We start from the raw sequence: 24,432 nt of genomic DNA on the forward strand, positions 1-24,432 counted from the left end.
ATTGGCTGGCTGACAATACAATTTAGCTCAGGGTTGAACACGTTTCCTAAGACCTCTCAAGGGGCTGCTCTGAGGCACCCTATCCTAAGCTTCTCATCTCTCCATTTCCCCACTGTCTTGTGCACAAGCACATACCTCTGAAATACTCCTAAATTCCATAGACCTTAGCAAAACTGCTTGGTGAAAGAGGAAAGGTCAGGAAGGGGGCTGGGGTTCACAGAAGGGAAGAACTCCCCAGTAATGTTTATCATCCTCATAAGCCTTAGCCTCACTGGTAACTCACCATTCACAACATTTTAAACATGTTTTTGTAGTCTCATTAGAAGCCTAATATGCCTGCTTTGGCAAAACTGACTGTCTGGCCCGAGTCTAATTTTGTCTTAGAAGCCTATTAAGACTGTGAAGGAGCCCCCAAAGAATCTACTAAGGTTCAGAGCAGGGATGGGTTGAACACCTCAACAGGGTCCCTAAGGTTCAGAGGGAAAGCTTATGAGCCTTTTAAGCTGACAATGAGGGCTCATGAGATTTTTTAAGTCTCACAGTGAGTCTCCATCATAATAAGCCTCCAATTGCTTGTAGAGGATGTAGTGTGGGAAGGACCTTAACCATCCTCATAAGGCTCATAAAGAGAGTAGGATGAAGGCCCCTTGATGATCCACCTAAGGCTTGTGGGCTGCCATTTTCCCAGAGCTCACTGGAGACACCCCCAACCTCCAAAAGGGTGTAAAAATTGGTAGACTCCTGGCAAGGCTCAGAAGGCTTGGCAGGCAGTCAATGGACTTACCCCTGTTTTACTTAAGGTCCCAATGAGATGTGCTCCCCCTGTTAAGGAGGTTGTATTAGCAAGGCAATTCAGAAAGTGTGGAAGGAAGAAGGAATGTGCCTTTTATAAAAACCTCCTTTTTAAAGTCCTATGACAGAAACTCTAACTCAAGACAGATTTAGAAAGCTTTCAGGCACATCTCAATGGCTAGAGTATAAATCATCTTTCAATGACATTAGTTTTAAAAAAGAAAATGCATATATAATGGATTTTGTATACATTATAAGTGTATAAATTATAGAAACCCAGAAAATTTGTGTGAAACTTAGAAATAATGCAATCCTTTGAAAACGTGAACATACACAATTAAAATAGTCACGCTACCCTAACTTTACCCCCACAGAAATGGCAGCCTACCATCTTCCCCTTCTTTAAATGTAGAATATTGGGCTCTATTATTCAGATATTTAGGCCCTATGATTCCATGAGGCAAGTAGTTATCCAAGTGTCATAGTGGTGTCTCCATATACATATCTCATATACCCAGAGCATGAAACCAGAGCACTTATACAAAAAGAGCAAGAGTTAAAGTAGTTACAAGTCACCACATTTATTATTAGAGAGAAAGTCTAGAACTAATGATGTGGGGTGCACATTTTTAAATATGCTACATCTCTAAAAGTGAAAATAACGCTGCCCCGAAGAGATGTTAAGATAGTTTTCAAGAATGAGAGTTAAATGTTAGAAACACAAAACAGAGAGAGGTTACACTTAGAAACATTTCTATACTTCAAAATGTTTCGGTCTCTTCTAAGTTTACTCTCTTAACTCTGAATTTTCTGGATTTCTATAATTTGTTTTTGCTTTTTTAATCTTAATGGTACTATAGGTAATATAAAAGGTAACAGACACTGAAACCACTAACATACAACTAAAAACATTGGGTAAAGTTTACAAAAGGGCCAAAAGTTACTTAGGAGTCCAAGTCCCATTTTCAAAAGTGATTGGTTAGGCACATAGGTGCTGGTTTCCTCCTTTCCTGGGGGTGCTCAATCCCCATTCAGAGTCAGGCCCCGCCCTCACTCCACCCCTTCGCCCAAACCCCCACCCCCACTCCTTCTTGCCCATGCTCCGCCCCCACTCTACCTCTTCCCCCGAGTTCCACCCCCTTCCCGTCTCTGCTCCTTCCCCTTCCTCCCAGCACCTCCTGCATGCCACGGAACAGCTGACCGTCGCTGGCAGGAGGCACAGGGAGGGAGCGGGAGCAGTTGATTAGCGAGGCCACTGGCAGGCGGGAGACATTGAAGGGGAGGGGGACAGCTGGCTGCCGGTGGGTGCTAAGCACCTGCTAATTTTTTCCCTGGGTGCTCTAGCCCTGGAGCAGCCACGGAGTTGGCACGTATGGTTAGGCACTTAGGAGCCTAAGGAACTTAAGTCTCATTGAAAGTCAATGGGACTGAGACCTAGCCCACACTTCAAATTTTATCCTTCATCGTACAGTTTTGACTAGGAATTTCTTCTTTACAAAGGCTATTTTATCACAAAATATAACACATTTAAATATTTCCTGTAAGTTACATTTCTAGAGGATGACTGGTGTAAATGAAGGAATAAAAAAAAAGAAGGAGATTTCCTTTAAGATGAAAAAACTCATCTTATTACCAGGACTTTTCCCTTATAACACTGGAAGTAGATTATTAGTTGTGCAAATGCCAGTATTCTCTATTTCTGGAAGTTGTTACAGCCCACTTGATTCATGTAATTGCATTAGAATTACTGTACCATGAGAAAGAGTGAGTAACTACAGAGCAGTAACTTGCAGGAATCTTCTGGCCCTTTCCTGTAATCTTGCTATTTTGTTAATATAAGGCATTTGGAAGAACCATTGCATCATTTCTTGTTAGTAGTAGCTTTTAGAAAAGACAAATGCCCTCAGATTAGAATTATGACAGTACACATTGGCAAGATTACCTTTGTAATCTGGATATTTTTCAGTAGTCAGGAAGGTAGGTAGAGTGTTTTAGGCCAAACAGTAAGAATTTACCAGGAAAGTGAAATTTGCATTTTAAATACGGTACTTAACTTTTTGCCACTCATCCATGCTTACTGACAAGACATGTAGAAAGAACATGCAGCTATCCAACTATCCACTGAAAATAATAATCTGTTCTTAATTTAAATGTAATTTCAAGCTGTTTCTCTGCCAAATATTTCACTTCTTTTATTATACCAATGAACGGATTTGTCTTTCCTGCTGCTTTCAGTTTGAAACTCTAAAATGGAAGTTCTGATAAAGCCACAAACTCAACTCTAGCTTATAGGCATCTATAAGAACTACAAAATTACTATATCTTAACGGTGTCTTTCACACTGGAGAAAACTATGAAATATCAGTCAAAATTGGAATCCATTTATCTTTCAAATGTTTCCCATGCCTTTTCTTAGCATGTTTATTAGTTATCATTGCTAGGTGTTTAAATCCTAGGTTTGCACTGTCAACACATTCTCTCTACTTGATTCTGCAGAAATGCCATAACTTCAAGTTTATAACTGCATTTATTTTCATTAACAAACTGATACCACAAAGACATGAGTATGATTTTACTGCACAATCACTCTCAATGAGGTGCTGGGCTGGAAAAATGATGTCCTAACCAAAAATACCAATATCTTCAACAGCAATAAGGATACACACAAACATTGCTATTTCAAAGGCCCTCATTCTGCAAAACATTTACTCCTGTCAAGTATCAGAGGGGTAGCCGTGTTAGTCTGAATCTGTAAAAAGCAACAGAGCGTCCTGTGGCACCTTTAAGACTAACAGAAGTATTGGGAGCATAAGCTTTCGTGGGTAAGAACCTCACTTCTTCAGATGCAAGTCTTCCATCTGAAGAAGTGAGGTTCTTACCCACGAAAGCTTATGCTCCCAATACTTCTGTTAGTCTTAAAGGTGCCACAGGACGCGCTGTTGCGATTTACTCCTGTGTGTACTATGCCCCACCCTGACTAGCTCTACTAGTGCAGTGGGAAAATGTATAGTAATATGTGCTAGTCGTAGTGTTCACAGAATCAGGTTCCAAGTTTATCCCAGAATAAAATGCTCCCTTTAAAATGTGAGTTTTTTTGTACAAAAACAGAAATCAAGATTTTTAAAACACCTATATATAAGTAACTGTTTCAAACATTTTATTGTATTGACTGTATAAATAAGATTAAAAAATAGGGTTTGTAATAATGATCCTTCCATATCACACTAGTCCTGCTGCACTAATATTGAGACTTACTGCTAAGTGTTGTTTCTTAATACAGATCTATAAGCATTAACATAAAACTAAGGGCAAGATTCTGCCCTGACATACTCCTTATGCAAATCATCTAAAGTACATGGATTTCCACAAAGCAGAGATCAATTCAGAAAATGGTCCTATATACTTATGCTTTGCTGTAGAGGCGAATCAGGATTTTTCCACATTTAATTAAAATTGAGAATAAAGTTGAATAAACAAAAATCCCAAACTTCAGAAACAACAACAAAAATACATGGCAATTTGCTCCAGGGATGACTACAGCCATTAATAGAGACTCTTGACCGAATAATAATTTTGTATGGACACACAATGGGCAACAATCTCATAAATAATAAATCATTAGAAGAAAATAATAAATTCTACTGTAAATGCAGTTTACTATACCATGGTATGCAGTTGGTACTTTTTTGTTTCAATTTAAAGATCATTAAGTCAATACGTAGACAAGTCAATTTATATTTACAACAAAGAAAATTTCTACCAAATTGTTACCTCCTTAAGTGCTATCCCACACCAAAGAGGTAACACTTCATCAAGTTACCAGAGCGTTCTGATAACAGAAAATAATGAGATTCCTAAATGTATCAATACTGGATAATAGTGACCCAATATCAATTTTTTTAAAGTGTCTGATAAGGAGTAAACACAAACATTTAATTCACCTTTTCTAGATATTACTTAATACTTTTATCTGATATGTTACCAAATTTAAGGTAATAACAAAGGGGTTTTGTGTGTAGGCAGACTTTGTTTGGGGCACTTTATTCTTCTGGCTGATAGGGTCTGCATCCTTCATTTATCAGACCTGAAAGATGAGATTTTGTGCATGGACCTCAGTTTCAGGGGTAGTAAGCACCCACTGGATGGTCGGTGTACCTGAAAAATAAAGCCTTTTTCTAGATTTGTCTTAAAATAATAGGGCAAAGAAAAGAATTATATCTCTCATCCTGACGTTGAAACCAGTTGGAAAGAAATTTAAATGCTTTTATCTTTGTAAACATTTTATTTCTTATACAAAAATACTTCCCATGACTGTGGACAACTATTTTTAAAGGAGTAAATAATTTAACAAAGACAAACTACACAAAATCTGTTTCTGAACTGGCTGAAGACTTACCTGCAAATGTTAAAGTGGAAGCCTTTTCAGGACACGAATGTCACGTTGGCATACTTACTACATGTTTGGGGCCTCTTTGGATTGCTAGAGTACAAATAAACTATAGAAACACTATATTTTAATTGATCGTTGTAAGCAGGAACTTTGGTCTTTTTATTTTTGATTATATGGTTAAGCTGGGCTATCCAGAGGAGAATGTTTTTTCATGTATGAATATAAACGAATAATTTCTCATTACTTTTTTTTTGTGATGGACTTGTTTCTCTTTCTACTTTCTGATGCATGTACAGAAATCTAGACTTGTTACTAGTCTTCTCTTCCCCTCCCCTCATGATCTAGTATTTCATTTTATAATTGTTGGAAAAAATGTGAATTTGGGAGAAAACATTTAAAGGGGATAATCTGAAGACTCTTTCAATATGCATTTCTAAAAAGAGATGAGAATAACAAAATTCAACACTAAAACTTGTGCTGTTCAGTCTCTCTGTTGCGATCTTCAAAAGTCCCTTCTGAAATTCCACTTGCCTTACAGAGCTCATTGCAATATGTTCAAATACCATTTTCTTAAGGCGGTACTTGCAGTAAAGCTATTAAAAAGATTCTGTACTGATAGTTGAGCATGCTTATAAATCTCCAGTTTAGTATAAACAAAAATAATTGGTCATTAGGAATAAAGTTGCTTTTAAAATGCAAATATCTTTAATGAATTTATATTTCAGGACCTGCTGGAAATAATGCAAGTGCACATAATTTTCTAGTACAGAACCAATGAGACAGCTGTGAGTAATTAGGTACCAGTGAACAGAAGACTGAAAGTGAGGCCCAGTTACAGCAGTTTTGGTCTTCAAATTTTGCCAACTTCAGGGCTCTTTCAATTACTTACAGTTTACTTTCCACTTCTTTGAAAGTTAACTATCACCACACCCAACATCTCCTACAGCATAAGGAAGAAAAGGACTACACTCTTTTGTTTCCTTACATTTTATTATGTTCCCTTAAAAAATATAAACACTAACTATCCTTTTGTATCTGATCTGTTGTTCCTTGCTGGGGAAGTGGAATACAATGTTCCACTTGAGTTGTGCTACCATCACTTGGTAGAAAAATGAATGTAATGTGTAAATGTAGTAATCATTTTATGTAGTCTTCCCAGTATTGCGTATGAGGGAAACAAGGGGGCAGAAACATTTCGCCTTATGCACCTTGCTCTTAAGTATAATTTTTATTTACATACTGATTTGGTGTTATGAATAATACACCTAAAATTGCAGAAAATGAAAGTAAACATTGCAAGCATGTTTGTTTTCATTTTCTACTGAGAGGTAGCAAAAGGAAATAGAATTACTCAAGCTTTTGCTAAAAATAGTTGAGTAAATGAGACATTAACTACAGGGCAACAAAACAAATCAATACTTTTTTTTAAAAAGGGGCTCCAGAGGTGATCCCGGCAATTACAGGCCTGTAAACCTGACTTCGGTACCGGGTAAACTGGTTGAAACTATAATAAAGAGCAATATTGTCAAACATATAAATGAACATAATTTGTTGAGGAAGAGTCAACATGGTTTTAGTAAAGTGAAATCATGCCTCACCAATCTATTAGAATTCTTTGAGAGGGTCGACAAGCATGTGGACCAAGGGGATCCAGTGTACTTAAATTTTCAGAAAGCCTTAGACAAGGTCCCTCACCAAAGGCTCTTACGCAAAGTAAACTGCCATGGGATAAGAGGGAAGGTGCTCTCATGGATTGGTAACTGGTTAAAAGATAGGAAACAAAGGGTAGGTATAAATGGTCAGTTTTCAGAATGGAGAGAGATAAATAGTGGTGTCCCCCAGGGGTCTGTTCTGGGACCAGTCCTATTCAACAGATTCATAAATGATCTGGAAAAAGGGGTAAAAAGTGAGGTGGCAACATTTGCAGATGATACAAAATTACTAAAGATGGTTAAGACCCAGGCAGACTGCGAAGAGCTACAAAAAGAATCTCTCAAGACTGGGTGACTGGGCAACAAAATGGCAGATGAAATGTAATGTTGATAAATGCAAAGTAATGCACATTGGAAAGCATAATCCTAACTATATATATAAAATGATGGGTCTAAATTAGCTGTTACCACTCAAGAAAGAGATCTTGGAGTCATTGTGGATAGGGGTATGGAACGGCTTCCGTATGAGGAGAGATTAATAAGACTGGGACTTTTCAGCTTGGAAAAGAGACGGCTAAGGGGAGATATGATTGAGGTCTATAAAATCATGAATGGTGTAGAGAAAGTAGATAAGGAAGTGTTGTTTACTACTTCTCATAACACAAGAATTAGGGGTCACCAAATGAAATTAATAGGCGGCAGGTTTAAAACAAATAAAAGGAAGTATTTCTTCACACAATGCACAGTCAACCTGTGGAACTCCTTGCCAGAGGATGTTGTCAAGGCCAAGACTATAAGAGGGTTCAAAAAAGAACTAGATAAATTCATGGAGGATAGATCCATCAATGGCTATTAGCCAGGATGGGCAGGAACGGTGTCCCTAGCCTCTGTTTGCCAGAAGCTGGGAATGAGCGACAGGGGATGGATCACTTGATGATTACCTGTTCTGTTCATTCCCTCTGGGACACCTGGCACTGGCCACTGTTGCTAGACAGGATACTGGGCTAGATGGACCTTTAGTCTGACCCAGTAGGGCCATTCTTATGTTCTTATGTACTGCTGTACCCCTGTGCCAAAGGCTAAACCATTTATAGATTGTTAGAAAATGGGGAAACTGAATATTATTTGTCACCAGGTAGAACTCAACTATCGTACAGGGAAGGGTGCAATAAACTTCATCTCCCCTACCTCTCATCCCATTTTTAACCCAATCATTTGTGTCTTATAAAATAGTTACTATTCTAATTCTCTTACTGTTGCTGGTGTAATGTAATTTTGGAGAATCAGGAAAGGAATAACAGAGATGCTTACAGAGAGCATAACGTTGGTTTCGGCCAGACACCGCAACATATAAAGAGACCATACACAGAGATTTTACTAAAGTACAAACTGCAACATTTATTCGGTAAAACAGGGGAGGAACAGACAGGTGGCTCCTCCCCACACAAACTATCTGGAAACGTAAGTGTAGTGTAGTTCCTAAACATCTCCACAGGCACAGCAATCCTTAAGAAGCAGCTACTCTTAGCCCCCTCCTGTGAAATTCACCAGGGATTCAAACCAAGGACTCCAGATCCTCCCTTACAGATGTTTTTTTTGGGGGGGAGGAGGGGAAGGGGGGAAGAGGGAAGAATGAGAGTTTAACCAAGGAATGACTTTCTGCACCAGATAAAGAAGCTCTCCCCTCGCCATGCAATATGCAACGTGCAGTAAAGGGTTAATCAAATACTATCCAGCCAATGACTGGGTCTGCTGCAGCAACTCTGGCTCCCCGCTACCTCAGTTAACCTGCACTAGACGCAGGCTACACAGTTATGACAAGTGACTATCAATATTACACTAGCACCTCATGTGCTCAGAAGAAGGCAAACCCCCACACCTTCTTTAGGTGCCAGTTAAAGGCCCTTTAAAGTGCTCTGGGTTTTGACTAGTGCCAAGTGGCAAATCTAGCAGTGAGAAATGGAGGTGGAGGCTGTGTGTGTGTGGAGGGGAGGGGAGGTGCTCAGTGAAAGGAAGTCCAAGAGACAGGCCAAGTGGGACAAAGAAAACAGACACAAATGGCATCAATGCTGGAGAAGAGCAATGTAAGTTGCCTCTCCTTCCACACTGAGGGTGCCATCAAGCCAATGAGATGTGCATGCAGGGCATGAATAAGCCAATTGGGCTTATTGGACTAGGGGCCTCCAAACTCTGCCTAAGTTCTGTTCATTTACAAGGCTATTGAGGGGTAATAATGGGGCAAGTGCTGCTCTTTCCCAGAATGGCCAGGACCCCATAGATGTGCCTTTCTTCCACTGATCCAGTTAATCCTACCCTGGATAAGCGGGGATGGGGAGGTGGGCAGCTACATTCACTTCCCATCTAGAGTTGTTCAACAACTTATATTCTGAATGCGATACAGCACTTATCACTTGTGACAAGAGAGACTAGGAGGCAAATATCATCAAAATACAATTTTCTACCTGAATAATTTACTGTAAATGAGTGCTTAGAAAACTGAGGGAGAACAACAAAACAATTAACATGTAGTCTTTAATAGAACTTATTAATAAAAGCTGAAAGTTAATTTAAAACAGTTGACCTCTAAGGAACACTAATTGTATGACATCACTCAGTACAGCATATCAAAAACCTACTTAAAAGAAAAATTCTGAAAGTCTTTTTTGATCCTGTTTTAATTTTTAAAAGCACTAATGACATTTCTGCAGAATGAGGTCAATTCACAGATTTTCTGAATGAACAACAATCCTGTGAAAATTGAGATTGCTGGATAGCCTAATGTTTGCATCATCACACCCAAATGTTTACCATTTGAGTCCTCAAAGCAGTATGAGACAAAAATGAAAACAAGTTTTACAAAGACTTCTACAATACTAGTAAATTAAAAATGCATGCAGAATTATTTAGTAATGGTAGCTGTGGAGGAAAAGTCTCTTTCTACATGATATTCAGTTTTTTTAAGTGGGGAAAAATAAATCTCAAGACACTCCAAAGAGAGAGTGTGTTTTTCCTTAAAAGATAAAATTCTGTATTTTACTTCATTTTAACCCCCTTCTACCTTCATCAAAATGTACTATTGAATACATTGGTGTCTCTGCTTGGATGCTCCTTACTGTAGTTAAAGCAAGAGCATGTTGTACATATATGTATTGACTAGCACTAAATGGGATTGGACACTTTGCCAGTGGGTTTCACAGATATTTGCTGACAGCAGAGGAATGGAGAGACTCAGGAATCCAGGGTTGCATTCCAAGCTCTGGAGAGGAGCGTTCCCTAGTGGGCACAGACTTCTGCCCATTCTTCCTCAAGTGTGACCTGTTCTTGCCCCATCCCCTCCAACATACCTTTGTTCCAGTCCTATCTCTTCACCACTTTGACTCCTCATCCCAGTCCCATTCTCCTCACCTAGCCAGTCTCAGCCTCTACTCTTTAGGTTTCTTATCCCAGTCTCCTTGACAAGGAAGTCCTAATTTTGCCCCCTCCTGGCTCCTCATCTGAGCTGTCTCTCTCCCCCACTCTAGCCTCCAGCTGCCACAAACTCACCCCCACTAACTCCCAATACCAGTCTTCCTCCCATCCAGGCTCCCTGTCCCAGTCCCTTTGCCCAGACAGTCCCAGTCCCCCGTCCCCCCCTGCACTCCATCAGATCTATCTCCCTGCATCTCTCATTGGTCCTCAATCCAAGTCTCCTTGCCCAGCCAGTCCTAGTCTCCCCAAGCTCTTCATCTGATTTCAGTCTCACCCATACCTACTGGCTCCAGCTGCTCCCAGTAACAGTCTCCCTGCCCAGCCAGTCCCACTCTCCCCCAGGCTACTTGTACCAATTAATTTCACCAGTCTCCCACAGGTCCAGCTCTTGTCTCATCTGCATTCAAATCAGGCAGCTTCCTCTTACACCTGCCAGAGTCCAGCAGGAGGCTCACTGAGAACACAGGAGATCATCCCCCTGCTTTTAGTTCAGTTGGCTGGACCTGGGACAGACTGCAGCAGCCCAAATCTGCAATTTCAGGAAAAATCCTGCTCAGCCCCAGGCTGGAGTACATATGCCCAGTGCAGGACTGGGGACTTCCGATACTAAAATCTGAGGAGTCTCTAGTGGTGTAAACTGCATGTGTAGACTGATTTTTCAACATTTTATAACTTGACCAAATTTGGGCAGATTTTCATGGGGACAGCAAAAGCCATATCCCTGACACAAAAATGACCCCTTTGCCAAATTTCAAGTCCAAAGCATGGAGATGTTAGCTCATTTCAAAGAAAAGGCAGTTAGAATTTTTTAACATGGGCAAAACTGTGTATTTTTCCCTAGCTTATCGAAAATGGCTGCACTGTTTTGGCTTTGTCAAATCTGCAATGAAAGTGTTCTTAAATCGGACGACATATGCTGGGTCATCATCCGAGACTGTCATACCACAAAGTATAAGGCAGAATGTGGGTAAAACTACGGAGCAAGAGACATAAAATTTTCCCCCAAGGAGTGTAGTCACAAATTTAATTAACGCATTTTTTTTTTTAACAAGCGTCATCAGCATGGAAGCATGTCCTCTGAAATGGTGGTTGAAGCAAGAAGGCATATACGAATGTTTAGCATATCTGGTATGTAAATACTTTGCAATTCTGGCTACAAAAGTGTCATGTGAACGCCTGTTCTCACTTTCAGGTGACATTGTAAATAAGAAGCGGGTAGCATTATCTCCCGCAAACGTAAACAAACTTGTTTGTCTTAGCGATAGGCTGAACAAGAAGTAAGACTGAGTGGACTTCTAGGCTCTAAAGTTTTACATTGTTTTGGTTTTGAGTGCAGTTATGTAACAAAAAAAACTCTTCATATGTAAATTTCACTTTCATGATAAAGAGATTACACCACCGTACTTGTATGAGGTGAACTGAAAAATACTATTTCTTTTGTTTATCTTTTTTACAGTGCAAATATTTGCAATAGGAAATAATTATATAAAGTGAACATAGTACGCTTTGTATTCTGTGTTGTAATTGAAATCAATATATTTGAAAATGTAGAAAAATATCCAAAAATATTTATAATAAATTTCAATTGGTATTCTATTATTGTTTAACAGTGCAAATAAAACTGCGATTAATTTTTTTTGAGTTAATCTGTTTTGAGTTAATCATTTGAGTTAACTGAGATTAATTGACAGTCTTACTTTTTATGTTAACTAACTAGCATGATCTGATAAAAATATTTATATTAATGTGTGCGCACACAAGTGCACACCCACAAACCATCCCTCATGTTTTTTTAGAAGAGATGAGGAATGAGTCACAACTGGGGATAACAGAAGGCAGGAAAGGAAGTGACAGCATTGTGAAAAGGAACAAGAAAAGAGTTCGCTATTGTCAGTTAGCTTGCAGTCAAAAGATTGCACTCTCCTCTGGTAAATCCTGTGCAAGCCATTCTCTGTAATAGCAAAAATATACTTCTCAAAATATCATTGTTACTTAAGGAGAGGTTAGCTGTTTAAAGATACTAGTAAGATGGTGGCAAATATAAGAGAAAAATGAAGAACAGTAGAAAAAGCCAAGGCTGCAGTTTGCCAAAAAAAAACATCTTTATGTTCATCCCACTTAATATGTACATCCAACAACAGTTTCAATAAACTGTAATCTTTCCTGGATTAAGTTCAAAAACAGAATTGTAGCTGCCCGTGTAGCTACTTACCAATACAATGCAATTTGTGAAATAACAGGATACTACACCAATGGATTGTTACTCTGTCATGCAAGTGTGCTGTTAGAAACTATATGGAATCTGTTATATAATTTAAAAAAAATAGACAGTGATTATAGGTTGATTCCTATCTGAAATTTATCTAGCAGAATTACAAGAACAGCACATCTTTTAAGTATGTGCATTTTTAAAATTCATTCAATTTTACCGCTGCATGTAGTCTGGGCCACCACAAGTTCTGTAAGAAAATCAATGTTTCTGAAAGAAGCTTCAACTTCAAGCTTTACAGAAGTTTGACATATAAGATAAAGTTTAGGTAATATAAAGTTACAGATTAACTAATTCCAAGATATCCAAATTAAGAGAACTCTTCTTCCGATTGCTATAAATTAAAACTACAGAAAGCAAAAATCTACGAAGGTAAATTAGTAAAGGACAGTGTTCATTGTGGAAGAATGAATTCTGGTTTTCTGAATAATAAATACCAAAGAAAGATGTGGCAGGCACTTGATCACCCAAAAAACCTGCATAACTAAGATTCTCTCCTTAATCCTCCTTTTAACATTTGTGAAAGGATACTCACGGATTAAATCAAATTTAGGAAAAAGCTTTCAATGTAATATACATACCATTATATACATAAAACAGTTAAAACTAAATTTAGACTGCAAGGTCAAGCACTCAAAAGTTATGAAATACCAGATTTAGGTTGCTCATGGAAACTTAATTCTGTCTTGAGTGTCCATCCTTGGACACTGAATGAGGCCATGGCCCTGTAGAAAAAAGTGTTTTTAATTACATGATCGTGTGCTGTCACTTACTTCAACACACAAGAAAGCAGAATTAATGTTGCACATGCAACCATAAATTTGGCATTTCCTAACTCTCAAGTACTTGATTTTGCACTGAGAATAGCATTCCTTGGACAGAGTATTTTAAATTAAATTTTTCTTTTTTTAAAGGAAGATGGTAAAAATTAAACATTTTGAGAGTGCCCAAATAACTAATAAGACTTAGGTTCCTAAATCGTCTCTCTGAAAATGGGGCTTAAGCTCCTAATTCATTTGGGAACTTCTAAAAATGTTAGTCCAAAACAAGTTGTATTATGTACTTTAGCCCTTAAAAACACTCCTTACTCCTATGGGAATTCTGTGTCACTGCGTGGATATCCCCCGCAGATTTCTTTCCTTCCCCACAGAAAAATTACTTCTGACGGGGAAGCAAAGGGAAGCCACAAGAGCTGTCACACGCCCCTCCCCAACAGCACAGGCAGGTCAGTTCGGGCGCCCGGAGCAGCTGGTAGAGACGTAAATCACCGCGCCAAGGGGCGGCGCTGGGCAGTCGTGCATGTGAGTGAGAGAGAGAGAGAGAGACTGACTCTGTCCCTCTTGCTCGCTATTGCGGCATGCTCAGCATGAAGGGGTAGGGCTTTGGGGTGTTTCTGAGGAGGTAGGCCTGTGGCAGGCTCTGTCCCCTCAGGCAGAGCAGAACGTAGCAACCTGCCTGCTTAGTGAATTGTTCCGATTGTCTTTGTGAACTCCCTCAGGAGTATAAAACAGGTATAAAAGTTTTAAGGCTCCTTTACATTGCCAGGGTGGTGTAAAGGACAGTGTGGCTTATAAATGCTTATGGTGCTTCAGTGATTAGAACTGGTGTAAATTTTTGTACTGAAAAAATTTCCTATCAAAATGTGCTCCATGAACTGTTTGCTACTGACCTTTCTGGAGACTGTCTGTAGCCAACATAAATTATGAGTTTGATTCCCCAGCTCTCACTTGCTCTTCAGTGGCCTACGAGGTACCACTGCATGGCTGCATATATTTGACGACTAATCACTAGAAATAAAGGATCAAACCTAGCTACATTACTATTAGGCAAGGGGATTTGGGGATTTCTTCCAATGCTCCCCTCTTCCATTCTCCAGCCATTGTATTGTAGTTTAAATAAATTACCTAAATAATTGAAACCAGCATAATTATATTGCATTATTTTGACAAATAAACATGCAGAATTTTAAAATATTGTGGCAGAATTTTTACTTTTTGGTGCAGAATTCCCCCAGGAGTAACTCCTCCCCACCTCTGCTGCCATAATATATCATCAGCAAGTACGAATCCTGAACCTTCAGCATCATAGCTCATACACTTCAGGTACATAAATAAGGAACAGTAAGAAATACTATCTCATGCTAACTGTTTATAAGGTACCTTCAGGAGTAACTGCAGCAGGACAAACTTCTTTTAGGAGATCTCCCAGTGTATTTAGCTGCCCATTTGCAGCAACTGGACGAAATAACTTCTGTATAAAAGGTCGTTCTGTTGTTACCTGTTTTTAATACAAAAAAGTTAGTAAAACTGCAGTAATTTAAGCTCTAAGGAAGTGAATCAATCATACCACTTTTGGGGGGCTAATGTTTGGCATTTTAATCCCTTACGCATTTTTGCCTCTGTTTTCCATCAGACACAGAGTGCTACAACCTAGTATGACACAGCTTTTAACAGTTTGATATCTGTTGACACACTTATCTTCCTTCATAGGGGAATGGATCATGGATATACTTTTGAAGATTCCTCCCCACCATACCCCCGAATTATGTCGCTCAACAACCCTTCTCACAAGAAATGGAATGTCATGAAACAATGACGCAAAATGAAGTTTGAAAAATCAGCTTTATATCTTAATAATGGTCAGATGTTAGGTATGGCAGTCAAAAACACTTGTGTTCTATCATTTCTAAAAAAGTGGGTGACAAAAATAAAGTGCTCCTTAATTATGTAAAGAATTTAGTACACTAACATAATTCTGTAAAAATTAAAATTGATTACTAGTATTTGGCCAATGTGTTCACTATTTCCCCCCCCATGTGACTGTGCTACATGAATTAAAAGAAAAGGTTCTATCCTCTAATATAATATTTAATTAAGTTATGGGATACTTTTTCAGAAGTGTCTCAGTCACTTTGGAGACTGAGCCCCATTTTCAGAAGTGCTTTAGGCACTTAGAATCTAAGTTAATTTTGAAAATGGATCTTAGGCATTTGAAAATTTTATGCTTAGGTTTTTCAAACTGTTAAATTGACCAATACAAATGTAGCTTGTCGACAACTTTCTAACATGTTATTTAAGAAAGCACTGCAATATGCATGAGCCAGTTACCAATATGAGAAAATACTAATATTGTATAGGTTACAACATTACATTACTTAATCATAAAATGCAAATTGGTATTGTTACTAATACAACATAAAGAAATACATTTAAGTATAACCGTAGCGTTAGTTCACCTGACCAATGTGAATATGATATTAACCACATTAACTTTAGCTGTTGTTATGGATTTTACACCTCTACCCCGATATAACGCGACCCGATATAACACGAATTCTGATATAACGCGGTAAAGCAGCACTCCGGGGGGGGAGGGGTGCGTGCTCCGGCGGATCAAAGCAAGTTCGATATAACGCGGTTTCAACTATAACACGGTAAGATTTTTTGGCTCCCGGGGACAGCATTATATCGAGGTAGAGGAGTATTTATATGTTTACAGTATTTCGCACAATGGGGACCAACCTGGATGCTTTAAATATTACCACATAAACGTTAAATAAAAAAATAGATTTCAACCTAAGTATTCATATGGAAGAGACCTTCTATTAGAGCCCAAATGCAGAAGAAAATAGTGGCCCCTCTTTTCATAAATTAATATTGTGCCTGTGCTTCTGGACATCCTTCCACTTGTGGTCATTACTTTCTGCTTAACAAATTCTTCCTACAGTTTCAACTAGATACAGTAGTTTTCACTTCCTAATCCACCACAATATTTAGTGTTGGACTGCACTGTTCAGTAAATCAGTAGCTGGCAAAGTTAATCCTATATAGAAAATCAAAAATACCCTCAGGTGCATGAGCATGGCTCCTGAGGCAAGAAATTGGTCCATAGTTTGCAGGCACTTTGCACTGATATTGACAATAAAATAATTTTCAACTTCTACTTTTACAAAAGCAAATATTCAACTGTTGGCCAATATATTTTTCTAGGAAGTTTAAATTATTTATTGCTATTAAATATAATAGTATTAAATAAGATCTATATAGCACCATAAATGTGCACTGCACTTCAGAAGATAAATGAAGACTGAGCCCCATTTCAAGAAGCCCTTACAATGTGAGCAATGATTTAAAAAAATGTTAGGAGATAAGTAGGGACAGCATCGGGAAGGGGTAGGATGAAGCCATGGATAGTAAGACCACATGGGAGCCTAGCATATGCTTTCTGAGTTGCACTCACATTGCAAAATAACAGGGTTTGGATCAGAGTCACAGTGGGACTCAGGCTCTGACCCTACCCCCCCCAGCAGGATCCTAGGAGCTAGGTCCTGAGTGCTTGCTGACCTAAGTCAGACTCATTTGTGTGTGGACAAAAGCAGGTGCTTATGCTCGAACCTGAGCTAAGTGTGCAGGGTAGACATACCCTCGGTGATTGCATTTTTTGTATATGCATTTTATTAGAGTATAGTTTATAAGTAACGCTGAAGATTAACTGCATTTTGAACTGATAGGTTGGAGAAGAAAGCTGGTCCATTGATAATGACACTAGCCTGGGAGATCCAGGTTTAATTCCCTGCCTTCCTTGTGACCTTGTACAAGTCATTTAGTGTCTCAATCCTTCCGTTCTCCATGTGTAAGATGGGGATAATAAAGATTGGGAGGTCCTCAGATATTTGGTATGGAAATGGGGGTCATAATACATAAAATAGACTAAGAAGGGAGCTAAATTGAGCGGACTGTATAATTATATATTAAGTTAGCAATGAAAAGCTCATTTAGTTTTGCACCACAATCACATAGTCTAAAAAAGTCACTCCTGCTTCCCTGGTTCTTTTTGGCATCAACAGCACATCAAATACTGCATAAAATCCACAATTTGATTAGCCAGACATTTTATTCAGGATGCAGCTTAACATAAAAAAGCATAACCCACAGATTGTTGGTTTTTAATCTCAAAAACCATAGAGTAAACAGACTTTCCATCTAAATTGAAGTCTTGGGTTTCCTAACTAAATATTCTGCTGTTACCCTAATTGTACTTCAGCCACTGCAAATTACCTTACATTCTGAACCCACACTAGAAACATCTTTAAAATTCCCATATGTGAACAGTTTGGCAACATGAAAATGTAAAACTTTAGTCTTTCCTGCATACTTCATTATACACCTCTACCCCGATATAACGCGACCCGATAGAACACGAATTCAGATATAACGCAGTAAAGCAGTGCTCCAGGGGGGCGGGGCTGCGCACTCCGGCAGATCAAAGCAAGTTTGATATAACACGGTTTCACCTATAACGCGGTAAGATTTTTTGGCTCCCGAGGACAGCGTAATATCGGGGTAGAGGTGTACGTTCAGCAGCATGCCAAAAATCATATTCTGCAGAACTTTTGTATCGATCATAGTACTTTAAAACAATTAAAGTATTTCTGATAGAGCAATAATTAATAATTACTTTTAAACAAGTGTAAACTTAACCACAAAGCTTTAAAATGAGCAGTTGGCGCTCACATAATGATTTAAATTTCCCACACATAGGACAGTACAGGAACATTTAACTACTCTCAAAAAATGAAATATATTATACTTATTTTACATAACTGTATCAAATGTTATGTTATTATCCAGTAAAAAGTATATTTTTCCATGAAATTTTCCTAAAAAATGTCTTTGGCATTGCATAAATGCTTTCAATTTAAAAATCCTAATAAAATGAAAAAGTGTTTAAGTTACAGGTGATAGAAATAGCTTATAACCAACAACAGTGTCTGACCAAAAGTATTACAATACTGCATTCTTATATTATATTTTTAGCAGAGGAAAGATAAGGCATAACTCACTTTGGTGGGAAAAAATGCAGACACTTTGGACCATATATTGCCTTCATCTACACCCTTCAATGTCAAGAGGAGCTGTGTACACTCTTACTGAGAAGACAATACAGTCCAAAGTTTCAAAGGTCAAGCTTCTCCATCCTCACCTTCAGTTTGAGGACTCAGTTTCACCTCTCTCTCAATATTTCACTCTCTTACTTTGTTCACTGCACCAACATGTCCCATCTTGGAGTTCTTTTTGGCTGTTTACACTATTGAATTATTGGTAAACGAACAGGTGGGCCACCAATATAAGAACCAACTTCACAGTGTGTCCACAATACCCAGTGCTATTTTGTCCAACATCCACATTTGTGCTTTATGAGAAAGTTGTAGTTATTGCCCTCTGAGTATCTCAGTTCCCAGCAGAGTTCTCTGAAGCAAGGTTTAAGAAGGCCTTTGGAGATTTCCAAGAACCAAATGAACTGTGGAAGAAGAGGTCTAACTCCCATAAATCCCTCGGTGCCAGTGCCATTTCCTAAATCTTTCCTCAAATGGAGTCCAGCCTGAATGTTCAATTCTCACTCCTTGCACAAGAAGGAGTTTTTGAAAAGCAGTCAGGAGGGCCTCCATGGAGCCTGATACTCCAATGAACTAGAGATTGTATTATTCAACGGTGATACAAACCTCAGTGAATTATCATGACAATTTAGGTCACACAGAGTGGTCAGGCAAGGTACTTCTCCTTGCACTCAAGATGGAAAGGACATAATAAAATAATGCTAGATCAATGCAATAATAGAATGAAGGGAATGAATGTAGTGGTCACATAACTGGACTAACAAAAGTTACTTATTACAGATTAACAGGATGATCAAAAATCTGTTTGCAGAGGGTCCCACCAAGTTAAAAAAGGCAAATTTTGAGAGAACATGGGAAAGGCTGTTAAGTTTTCAGTAGCATAATTCCTGTTTAGTGGAAGAAGAACGAAGATCTGAGTTTCAAGTCATTAAAGGCAAATATACATTGCCCCAAAATGTGATTGCAAAGCTGGAAGGCTTGCTTTATTTGTTTACTTTGGTCCCACGGGTTAAGATAAGAAGTGCTAAGATTAACAAGTATCTTCATGAGATTTATAGAACTTTATTTCCTATCCAATATCAGTAAAGGACAGGCATTGTAATTATTTCCTTAACACTCATGGCCTGCATTATTTGTACATTTATTTTACATATTATTTGTCAGCAAAATATGCTAAGAATTGTTTATTATACATTAAACAAGACAGCTTGAAAGTTGACTTCAGACAGGCAAAAACAGCCAGCAAAGTGTGGAGAGGGAAGCGAAGACTGGTGAGGCAGGAGGAAACGTGAACACTTTCGCTCTTAAGTGACACTTCATCTGCATGTTTACAAGCACTACTTATGAAGTTCATAAGATTCCCCACAACACTCTTCCCCTAGTTCCCAAGCCTGCAAAATCAACTCCATTAGTGCATGTTACCACAAAACACATTAGATTGTGACATCCTTGTCCTCCTCCTACCAAACATAGTTAAGCCATCATCCTCTAGATCCTGAATCCATCCAGATTCTGACAAAATGTCCAGCAACCACCAGACTGTCTCTTTGGTCTACCCTTCTCAGTCTCCGTGTGCCTTTCTGAGATACAACGTAGCATCTCAGTCCTATCCAAAAATGGTGCTTGCTCTGTGAAAAGGCAAGTCATGAGGATCTGGTCCAGTGGAGAATATTTTCGACCCTGACCCAGACCTACTGTTATTCATCCAGGTCTTACTGTGAGGTTATAAAGGATCTTCAACACCCTTTCTGTTAACAGATAAAGCACAAGAGGGGGTATTAGTTCTGCTACAGACCACCAAATCACACTAGGAAACAGGATGACTGTGCCTTTTATGCACCTATCTACAATGTGCACGGAAAAAACCTGTGTGATCCTGGGGCACTTCATTTGAGTGACATACGCTGGAGGTCTCATGCTGCCAGTACTAAAACATCCTTGGGGTTTCTAAAATGTATAGATGACAATTTCCTAACAAAAAATGTCACAGCCAACACAGGATTTTATTTATTATTAGACCTAGTCCTCACAGATAAAGAGTTGCTAATCACAGCCAGCACTGACACAGAAATTGAATACAGGATCCGCTGTGCTAGCACAACTTTTAGAAGACTACTCAAATGAGTCTTCAATGATAGGGATCTACAAACAGATACCAAGATCTTGGTTTACAAGGCAGTTGTCATCCCCACCCTTCTCTATGGGTGTGAGACCTGGGTAACCTACAGATGACAGCTCAAGTGTCTGGAGTGGTTCCAGCAGTGCTGCCTCAGGAGGATTCTCAGGATCAGCTGGGAAGACTGACGCACTAACATCAGCCTTCTCTCTGCAGCCAACATCAGCAGTATAGAAGAACAGGTCATGAAATACCCATTCCCCTGATCTGGCCACTGTGTACGTATGCCTGACACTTGCCTCCCGAAGCAAGTACTCTTCTCTCAGTTAAGTCAGGGAAGAAGAGCTCGCGAAGGGAGCAGACGCATTTCAAAGACATCATGAAAGTATATCTTAAAAAGGGAGGCATCAACCCAACAAACTGGGAGGACCTGGCATGGAAAAGAACACAGTGGCGTCACACCATAAACCAAACCACAGCTCACTTTGAGGAGAACAGATGTGCTCATGAGACAGAGGCCTGGTCTACACTAGGAGTTTATGTCGAATTTAGCACCGTTACATCGAATTAACTCTGCACCCGTCCACACAACGAAGCTATTTAGTTCTACATAGAGGTCTCTTAAATTCGACTTCTGTACTCCTCCCCAACGAGGGGAGTAGCGCTAAATTCGACATGGCCATGTCGAATTAGGCTAGGTGTGGATGGAAATCGACGGTAATAGCTCCGGGAGCTATCCCACAGTGCACCACTCTGTTGACGCTCTGGACAGCAGTCCGAGCTCGGATGCTCTGACCAGCCACACAGGAAAAGCCCCGGGAAAATTTGAATTCCTTTTCCTGTCTGGCCAGTTTGAATCTCATTTCCTGTTTGGACATCGTGGCGAACTCAGCAGCACTGGCAACAATGCAGAGCTCTCCAGCAGAGATGGCCATGCAATCTCAGAATAGAAAGAGGGCCCCAGCATGGACTGATCGGGAAGTCTTGGATCTGATCGCTGTGTGGGGCGATGAGTCCGTGCTTTCCGAGCTGCGATCGAAAAGACGGAATGCAAAGATCTACGAGAAGATCTCAAAAGCCATGGCAAAGAGAGGATACAGCCGGGATGCAACGCAGTGCCGCGTGAAAATCAAGGAGCTGAGACAAGGCTACCAGAAGACCAAAGAGGCAAACGGACGCTCCGGATCCCAGCCCCAGACATCCCGTTTCTACGAGGCACTGCATTCCATCCTAGGTGCGGCCGCCACCACTACCCCACCACTGACCGTGGACTCTGAGGATGGGATATTGTCGACAGCCGGTTCCTCGGACATGTTAGCGGACGGGGAAGATGAGGAAGGAGATGAGGAGGACGAGGCAGTCGACAGTGCTTACAACGCTGATTTCCCCGACAGCCAGGATCTCTTCATCACCCTTACAGAGATCCCCTACCAACCGTCCCCAGGCGTTAACCCGGACACAGAATCAGGGGAAGGATCAGTCAGTAAGTGTTTTAAACATGTAAACATTTATTTTTAACAGAACAAGAATATTAACAATATTAACAATGGGTTTTTCATGATTAGTTTGCCCTAGGCGCTTAACGTTTCAGTCCTTGGCAGTGCAACTACTGAAAAAAAATCTAACAATGTCCGGTTTAGCATGATTGTTTTGCCCTAGGCGCTCTACTGTTTAGTCCCTGCCAGTGCAGCTACAGTAAAATCCGGTCTATATGTCCGGGGATAGAGCAGAAATCCTCCTGGGACATCTCCACGAAGCTCTCCTGGAGGTAATTGGAAAGCCTTTGCATCAGGTTCCTGGGGAGAGCGGCCTTATTGGGTCCTCCGTGGTAGGCAACGTTTCCGCGCCAGGAGACAATCAAGTACTCGGGTATCATTGCCTTGCAGAGCATGGCGGCATACGGCCCTGGTCTTTGCAGGCTTTCCCGAAGCATCCTTTCTTTCTCGGTCTCTGAAATCCTCATCAGAGTCATGTCGCTCATGGTGACCTGCTTTGAATTAGGTAGGGGAATGTTAGTACTGGGACTGCTTGCCTGTTCCTTTACAGAACTGTAACTGGCGGTTTACAGCCACGCGGTGGAGGCGGGAGAGGAGCAGCATACAGGGATCTTTCCCTGGGACAGCCGCGAGGGGGTGGGACAGGGGCAGAGTTCATGCTTGCCGGATTGCTGGCAGCAGGGACTGGCATTGCTTTGAACGTGAAAGGAGGCCAGTGCTATTATTAAAGTTTTAAGCAGCCACAAGTCTACGGCTTACCACGTCAGCCTGTTACCCAAATTCCGCTGTCCTGTCCCGCTTGTCTGATCTGCACTGCAAGACCCCAGGCACTGAATGCGAAAGCCGAAAATTCGACCTTGTCCTGAGTGCGCATGTGATAGGTGTTGTGCATGGTCTTGTTCACAGAGAAAGACTATGTTCTTTGTTCACAAAAAAATTTATCTTTCTGAGGAATTCACTCCCTTTTTCCCATCCCACAGCTGCGACTGTCTCCCGACCTACCCTGGCATCACACTCCCAGAGGCTAGCGCAGATTAGGCATAGGAAGAAGAGGACACGGGAGGACATGTTCTCGGAACTTATGGGCTGCTCCCGAGCCCAGGCAGCCCAGCAGACCCAGTGGAGGGAGAACTTGTCCCAAATCCACCGATCACACATGGAACGGGAGGAGAGGTGGCGGCAGGAAGACCAGCAGGTGACTCAAACGCTGCTTGGACTAATGAGGGAGCAAACGGACACGCTCCGGCGCCTTGTGGATGTTCTGCAGGACCGGAGGCAGGAGGACAGAGCCCCGCTGCAGTCTATCTCTAACCGCCCTCCCCCGCCACAAAGTCCCATACCCCCCTCACCCAAAGTCCCAAGAAGGAGGGGCGGCAGAGTCCGTGAAAACTCTCACTCCACCCCTGCAGACTGCTCAAGTACCAGAAGGCTCTCATTCCCCAAAATTTGATAAGTCCTTTCCTTCCCGCCTCACCCAAGCCCCCGTCCCAGTTTCATCCCCCAGTTTCATGTGTAGTTGCTAATAAAAAATACGTTTCTGTTAATTACTGTTTCCATCATGTTCTTTTAGAGGAGAGTCTGTTTGAAGGGGGGAAGGGAGTTGGTAATTGGACAGGACAGTCACCTTTACCAGGGTACAGACGCGGGGGCAGGTTCAGCAGCAGGGCACACACACATTGCGGTCACTAGTTACCCTGGTCAGTCTGGGAGGTGGTTTTCATGTTCTGTGTGTGGGGGGGGCTATGTGACTTTGTGGCGGGGGAGGGCGGTTAGAGATCTTATGCAGCGGTCCTTATCCTGGATCACAGAGCCACGCAGCAGGGGATCTGTAACCGTCCTCCCCCTGCCACAAAGTCACATAGCCCCCACACACAGAGTCCTGAACAGGAGGGGTGGCAGGCTCCGTTGAAACAACCAGTCCACCAGTGTGGAGCCTGTCATTCCTGGAGTTTAGAAGCGTCCTTTGCATCACTACACTACACCCGCTCCCCACCACAGTCTGCGTCCCAGGTTCAACACTTTACCGCGAAAACAGTAATAAAGAAAACGGTGTTCATTAACAAATTTCAAGTGATTTTATTTTTAAACGTGTGTTGGAAGGGGGGAACGGGGTGAACGGGGTATGTAACTGGAGAGGATAGTGAACATTTACTGGGTAAAGAAACGGGGGCAGGTTCAGCTTCTCTGTAAACAAACTTAATAGTCACAGGTTACCCTGCTCACTCAGGAACCTAGCTTTCAAAGCCTCCCGGATGCACAGCGCGTCCCGCTGGGCTCTTCTAATCGCCCGGCTGTCTGGCTGGGCGTAATCAGATGCCAGGCTATTTGCCTCAACCTCCCACCCCGCCATAAA

The 24,432-nt window shown here is 40.7% G+C and overlaps 1 protein-coding gene across 3 annotated transcripts in view; it reads right to left on the bottom strand.

The window, feature by feature from the left end:
• Window positions 1–24,432, bottom strand: part of ATG5 (autophagy related 5) — a 146,737-nt gene that overhangs the window by 14,302 nt on the left and 108,003 nt on the right. For all 3 annotated transcript variants that reach the window (XM_065400723.1, XM_065400724.1, XM_065400725.1), the window contains exon 7: window positions 14,731–14,848. In XM_065400723.1, the coding sequence (XP_065256795.1) occupies window positions 14,731–14,848 (118 nt within the window). The remainder of the gene's footprint in view (window positions 1–14,730; window positions 14,849–24,432) is intronic.

This window comes from Emys orbicularis, chromosome 3, assembly GCF_028017835.1.
Source record: "Emys orbicularis isolate rEmyOrb1 chromosome 3, rEmyOrb1.hap1, whole genome shotgun sequence".
NCBI lineage: Eukaryota > Metazoa > Chordata > Testudines > Emydidae > Emys > Emys orbicularis.